General features: G+C 39.9%; 1 protein-coding gene across 1 annotated transcript in view; it reads right to left on the reverse strand.

Moving 5' to 3' along the window:
* Nucleotides 1-7,647, reverse strand: part of MYO3A (myosin IIIA) — a 179,249-nt gene that overhangs the window by 21,260 nt on the left and 150,342 nt on the right. The window contains exon 28 of the mRNA XM_011371026.2: nt 5,328-5,472. Within this exon, the coding sequence (XP_011369328.1) occupies nt 5,328-5,472 (145 nt within the window). The remainder of the gene's footprint in view (nt 1-5,327; nt 5,473-7,647) is intronic.

A 7,647-nucleotide genomic window follows, 5' to 3' on the forward strand; every position in this document is an offset into this window, starting at 1 on the left:
TGTGCCTGGCAAAGGACGGCTTTGTTTAGTGCTGAATTTACTGATGATGTTATGTCAATGAAGCATGGGAATTATAATAGCGTCCTTATTTGTTGTTCTTACAATCTATTAAATATTGCAGCCTGTTGGATAGTAACAGCTTCTTTGTAAAAAAGAGAAGGGAACACGCTTTTGTGTTACCAGGGTTAATTTGTCCTATGATTAATCTCTTTCTTCTCTTTACGATGGTCAGCACAAACTGCCAGATGGACCATAATTAAGAAGAAAAACATAACCAAAAAAGATCACTCTGCACACCACTCAGGGAAAAAATAATGCATTGTCGTAGTATACTTATGAACATAACAGCATGTATTAGGATCTATGATCAAATGGCCATGCTCTAGTTACATATCATCTAGACTATATTTTTCTCAATGAAAATGGAGGTGCAGTTAGTTTATATCAGTTTCAATTCATAACAATTATTATCAAAACAAAGATATACAATAAGTTGTTCATGTACTTACCTTATTTTATTTTAAAATTTCATAATTAGCTCCTCAGTTTTCATTTGGACATTATTTCACTCTTGGTACTTTTGCACATTTAAACATGTCGCACAGAAAGAGAAACCTTATAAAATAAGGTTACGGCTTGTTAAAATTTGCAAAATTTAACTACCCTCATTTATTATCCATGTTTTCTAGGGCTCTCTTCAGAGCAGGTAAGAAGCTTTTCCAGGCCACTTTACATAATCTAGCTAAGGCTTATGGAGTTCTTACAACAGAGTTGGATGTAGCAATTATTTGAAGATGACTGCAGACTTTTGAGAAGCATGAGTTTGTGAAAATTTCAGGTGAATCTTAGACTTATTTTAATGAAAGAATTATTTGTAAATGAGCTTGATTTTGGCTTTCCAAAAGAAATTTTCCATGGAGAAGGAGGGTATATCATGAAGGAAAGAACCGCAGGGGTGGCCTGTTGGACCCATGCTAACAGCTTTCACAGTGTTATTAGCCCATATCTGCTTCTGTAGGTGAGGGCAGCTATTTGCACTGCTGGGTTCCAAATTCAGTGGTTAGCAATTCTGATACCCCTTATAAAAAGACAGGACTTCCATATATTATAAGAACTTATTCTCTGACCACAGGGAGTTTTAAAGCAGACAACATATGAAAATAAAAGAACATTTAAAAAATGTAATGTTAACATTTTTTGTTTTAATAAAAACCAAACTTTCCAATCTTCACTCCACCTCCACTATACTTTGCTCCACTATAAGTCTCAGAGGAAATTAAGCAGCTTTCTAGTCAATTAATTGAATGTTTACTGTGTGACGAATAAATGTTAGGGTAACAAAAAAATGAATATATAGTATATGACATGGTCCTGGTTTGCAAAGGGTTGAAAATCTACTTAAGAAAGACAAAACTAATTCGTATGAAGTAACTTTGAGGATAAGTAAATGCAGACTATGGTACTGATAATCTACTCTCTTCAACAAGTGTGCATTTGAATACCTGTGTGACGTTTGTGATACCTGTAGGCGTATAAAGATAATGGAGAAAATCACTATAACTAGAGGAATAAGGAATGGGTGGTGGAAATTCTTGGTTTAAATGTGGTCAAGAGATTGGCAAATCTAAACTGTTTTATAAAGAAAACCAGAGTCTGAAAATTTAAGATAGAGTTTGCCTATCCTGAGATGAAAGAAACACATTCAAAGATACGATAATGGACATAGAACCATTTCAGAAATTAAATACTGACCAGGCAATATCTGGCTCAATTTGCAAGCTCAGTTTGACTTATTTGACCTGTATTTTAGCATAAACTTTTATAAACTATTCAAGAAATTTAAAAAAGCCAGTTGCGCAGCATTAAAATATATGAATATAGACTATATCCAATGATAAAGACTAGCAAATATTGGGGGTGATTCTCCTCCCAAACAGCATAATTATTATTTGTATCTAGTCTAATATTTAAAAGTCTCTGTGGAATTTAGCAAATGATTATTAATGTGTAGGAAAGTGAATGGATATTTTATAGTTCTCTTCTTACTGGCTCTGTCAGCATCATCTGTACATCTCAAAAACCCTCTTCCTGTGGCTTCCTGGTGTTCTTCCCAACTCTTTGGTTGTTGTTCCCCTTTGCTGGTTCTTTTCTACCTGACTTGTACATGTCCAAACTCTAGGTTCTCTTCCTGAATGATCTCTACTTTTACATGGCTTCAGTTGCCAATGCACATGGCCACCTGCCTACTTAGCAGGTTGTCAACGAACTGTTGTTGATTGAAACTGCTTCCCTTCTTAGCCATCACTTCGTCCAAACCACTACCATCTCTAGCTGGCCTTCTGTGTTTCCTTTTATGCCATCAAATTCCGTTCATACAATGCAATTGGAATGATCTTTCAAAAATGCAGCTATCTATAGCGGGGTTGTAGTTTCACAGTGTACACCAATTCAGATGTATGAAAATGTAAGTTGATTTTCCTAAAGCTAGACTTAATTCCCACCTCTTGGTGCTCATTCCTATTTTCTAGCATTACATTATTTTCAATGAACTCTAGTTAAACTCAGTTGCTTTCAATTTCCTTAGTCTTCTGAGTAAACTTCGTCATTTTAGGTTTCTGACCCTCCTCTCTTTCTGCCCAGTTACATCTAAATTGGGGGTGGGGGTGGGAGGCTTTTGCAGCCTCAAGGTGTTAATGGAGATAGATCATCTGCCCTATAGCTATTCCTGGCTTTTTGTCAGCATTTGCCCAGAGTAAATGCATTATCTAGTCTCTGGTCCTTGGCATCTGCTACGTCTTCCAATGCCCTCTCTTTATCCCTACAAGTCCCTCCAGATCCCTCTGTCTCTTCAGGCCACTTCAGGCCCTCTCTCTCAGGAGCTTCCTCTGCTATTCTCGGGATGTGGGACAATTTAGATGTTTGCCAATTTAGCCTTGTGCAAGTGTAGCAGAATATGTAACCTTCCTACACTTGCATAGAACAAAAAGTTCTCCCCCTAAACCTGAAGAGTTAAAAAAAGTTACTGAATTATAATCCTTTCCATATAAGCTAAAAATTGGTTTCTGATATTCTTTTAAGTTCACTAAAAGATTAGCAGATTGAAACATAAAATAAACTAATTTGATTATCTAGTAAGAGTCTGCTGTTTTTAGGACTATTGAAGGTCCCTATTGTTTACTATTTTAATTTTTTATAAAGTAACTGAATAAATGTTTAAAATAAGTGATGAAATTAGCACAGTTTAAAAACACAGATTTGCATAGATTATAGACAATGGCTTTTGTTCGTGTCGCAGGATTAAAGCTAATTAGATATATGTAATATATTATATTCATAAATATAATATACAAAAAATATATTATTCAACCATGAGAAAGAAGGAATTGCTGTCATCTATGACAACATGGATGAACCTGGAAGACATTATACTGAGTGAGATAAGCCAGACACGGAAAGAAAAAACTGCATGGTCTCTATATGTGGAACCTAAAAAATCAAATACATAGAAGCAGAGAATAGGACAGTGGTTACTGGGGGCCGGGTGGGGTGGAAATGAGATGTTGGTCACAAGGTAAAAAGCTGCAGTTAGAGAGGATGGATAAGTCTAGAGATCTATACAGTATGATGATGCTACTTAATAATCCTGTACTGAATACTGGACATTTGCTAACCGAGCAGATAAAGACGCTCTCATCACATACGCACAAAAGGGTAACTATGTGAGTGGAAATCTTAATCAACTTGACTGCAGTGTGTGTGCTAAACACACTGTGTGTGTCTAAATCAGAGCATCGTGTTGTACACCTTAAATCTATATTCATTTTCGTTAAACACGCACACAAGTCCCTGAGATGTTCAAAGGCACAAGTCAGAGCAAAACCTCGGCAGCCCCCACTCTCTCCCTGAAACGCCGCTGTCTCCCACACTCCCCTTTCCCACTGAGGACGGAGCTGAGCTGCCCATGCCGGGGGCACTGCCTGGCTGCCCTTGTTTGCCCTACGTGACCAGCACCTCATTGCCCACATTCACCACAGCTGCCACACGCACGAGCCAGAGGGAGGCTGAAGACCCTGTCGTCTGGGGCACGGGTCAACGGTGGCAGTTGAACTAATGGGCCCCTGGGCTCTGACTTGTTAAATTGCTTCTTCAGGGCCTGAAAACAGCAGAAGTGGAAAGGGCCAAAGAGCCTCTTTGAGGGCAGCCTTTTAAAAAATTTTCCTTATAAAAGCTTTGTTCCATTTTCCACTTGAAAACAGTACAGCAGAATAATTGATTAAAACATTAAGGTATTTCTCCTTCCTCCCATATCAGGCAAATAGCCATGCTCATCTTACTACTTTCCTGCCTAAGGTATTTTTTTTTTGCACAAGCTGCATGAGGTTAGCAGCTCTTCCTGTCTTTGGTTAAGAGGTAGATTCATTGCGGAAGTGGTGCTGGGTGTCTTGGAAGGGACGCAGAGAGAGCGAAGGGCCTCTGAGAAACAGGGAGAATGAGCCAAGGAAAATAAACTCAGATTCTCCCAGACTGAGGCCAGCAGAGCTGTCAATGGCCGCCCCTGGGGTAGGTGAGAAGGCTGCAGACAGGATGGAGCATGTGTGGAACAGGTGAGACTCCCAGCTTGCCTGTTTCTGGGTGCCTCCTGGGGGCATAGAAGACTTGACGGGATCATGAGGCCAGTGAAGAGAGGGATGTCGCAACAGTAACTGTGTGGACAAATGACCAGTCACCGCAGGCTCTACCTGACCCTTTGGTGGGTGTCTAAGGCCTGAGGGCCTTTGCACAGCCCTGGGGAGGGGGAGGCTGGATCGTTACTGAGTCCGAAATCCCCACCAGTTTAATGAAATAGGGGCAGAGTGTGACTTAGGTTGATTAGAAGAAAACTTAATAATGCATCTGGGTTTGCACATCTAGATGAAGACTGGCGCTTGCCACATACTATTCCAAGTGGCAGACACTGACAAAAGGAACATATTCTACTTGTTTGCTCCCTCTTATCAACCCTGCCCCACTCCGCCCAGCTCCATCTCTTTCTATTCCCTTCTAGCGTCATATGCCAAGTTCTAGTTAAAGGGAATATAAGGGGAAAAAAGGAAAAAAGGAAAAGAGGAGAAGAATAAAGTCAGAGAAAGTAGGAGGGATGTGGAACATTCTGGAAAACCGTGTATCTGCTTATAAGAAATGGAATGAAACAAAGGCTCTCCCCAAGACAGTTAGGACACGGTCACCTCAAATTCGCCAGAGAATAAAGATGGGAAGGTCATAAACAAATAAAGGAAAGTACCTGGCATTGCCTTTCCCGCAGGAAGTTCTAATCCATTGATTTTTACCTGAGAGGCACTGCTGTGAAGAAACTCGTCTATTAATTGGCTTATGAGGATAGACACCCAGATAAAGAGGCTTCAGTTGCTGTGACAAAATCATTTCATTCAGTTTTTTCTGCAGAATGAAATATTCTTCAGATAACTTCGATATCTAAAAAAAGAAAGTCATGTGTCACATTAAAGCAAGGAAAAGAATTCAGAGAGCTCGCAGGTACACTAGGGCCTAATACATTCCTGATCAGTAGTCCTTGGGACTCTCGTGAACTTCTCCAGGCACCACTCGATTCCTTACCGAAGCCTGATAAAGTCCTCACTTGCCCAAACCCCCTCCCTGAGCTACTTGCCTGTCTCACATTTTCCACTTAAAATTGCCAGTCACGTCCCGCTACAGGAATTGTTCTATCCTGATCAACTCCTGGGGTTCCGGGGGGTCTGGCTTGTGACCATGCTGCTGATGGATTAAGTTCCACCTTTCCTTTCCAGTATTCTCAGACTGATGTTAGGGCCACTCACTTCCGGTTCCTCTCTTTCCACCCCGGTCCCTCTGCCTCTGTCTTGTCCGTCAATGTGGCTATCCTGCTAGGTTGAATATGGGGATCCTACTTCTCTGCCTCTGGTTTTGTCCCTGGGGTGGACTGGGTCCACTCCCATGGCATGATCAGCCAGCTCCAAGTACTTGACGTGGTACTTCCATGTCTCCTCAATGTCTGTCTCTGGTGCCGAGCAGGTCAGGGTTCTAGTTCCCGACTTGGACATTAGGGTGAGCAAATTTATGCACCAAGAGAATGAAGGACCACATGTATATTAAACTCACCATTTCCCTGTGCTTAAAAAAAAAAAAATGGAATGGGAAGGGGCTAGGTAAATTAATCAATGACATATCTCTACTAACATCTAGAAGCTGGAGATGTTTGGGTCACATCTCTGAATGCTCAGGGGGTGTCCAAAGGCAAATACTGTGTTTTCTCATAGGCTCACCCACCATCAGACAAAAAAGCAGAGTTTAGGGATTTAGGAGTATTAGCTGATTTTTCTTTGAACTAACCGTTATGCCATTTCTTCTATAATTTCATATACTATTGACTATCCTGGTAGTTCATATTAATTTCTAATATTTTAGAGGTCATATAGTGAAAATTCTTCACTTTACACAAGAGAAAATAAAGGTGTTGACACATAAAGCAATTTTCTTAAGGTCAAACACCTCGAGAGCAAAAACCAGAATCAGCATTTTTACAGGAGCTGGTCCCTGTGATCTCTCCGTCATACAGTTATTAGCATTCTGTGTGCACCCACAAGAAGCCCTAAAGCCAAATGCTCCCTTCTAGAAACAGCTAAGACATGCCCATTAATGGCACGAGATATTCTCCAAGAGGGAGCTTTTCTTTGTGGCTTTTCTTTGTGGTTCCTATTGTCATGATGTAACATGTAGATTTTCGTCTTCATTGCATGTGTGCCTTAGTATGGCTACACATCTAATTTTTATACCTAAGTATGTCTTCTCAAAACCTGGGGCAAAGAAAGGATAGACTTTAAGGGATTTAGAATACTTTTTTTTTTTTACGCTATAATGAAATATCTCAGATACATGGGAACTTGCATTGTCAAATGCCAGAATTTTTGTAAGCTGTTTAAACCAATGACTAGTCTTGCCACACAACATTTCTAGCATATTTTATAGTAGTTTTATCATAGCAAATTGTTTTAAAAATTTATGGCTGTTTGGATAGTATAACCCTTGACACCTTTTACTAAAAGGGTTTGTAGTCTCATAAAAACAGATGGACGATATAGCAGTTGTGAATTAATTCTTTGTTTAATTCAGGTTCCGTGTAGTTCCCAGAGATTAGTACTAGTAAATAAATCTTTTTTTTTTTTTTTTACATACCTGTTTTGAAAAAATTGCCAGATCACAGGCTTCTTTTTCTGAAATTGCTTTTGAGTCTCTGTCATTCTTCATCATGATATTACAGGATCCCTCATGTTTTGTAGAATAAAAATACAAATTGTGAGTATTTATTGCTCCTTCTGATGGTGTTGCAACAACATTTGGAGTTTTAAAAGAAGACCTCCGGTCCTTCCTCAGCTGCTGCCTCCTCTTGTAGCCCCGGTATTTGCTCTGAATGAACACTGCTGCTTTATCTTCTCTGTCCTGGGCTTGCGTTGTTGGTTCAACCCGCCTGTCTTTGACTGCCCCGTGCCTCAGGTGGCTTCTCTGCTGGCTGCATATGGATGCATTCTGGGTGACCACAGACGTTTTCTTTTCTTTTTCCTTGCTATTTGCATTTTGATAAACTGACCTTTGACTAAGACAAGGTTGCAAAGT

This window comes from Pteropus vampyrus, unplaced genomic scaffold (assembly GCF_000151845.1).
Source record: "Pteropus vampyrus isolate Shadow unplaced genomic scaffold, Pvam_2.0 Scaffold180, whole genome shotgun sequence".
Lineage (NCBI taxonomy): Eukaryota > Metazoa > Chordata > Mammalia > Chiroptera > Pteropodidae > Pteropus > Pteropus vampyrus.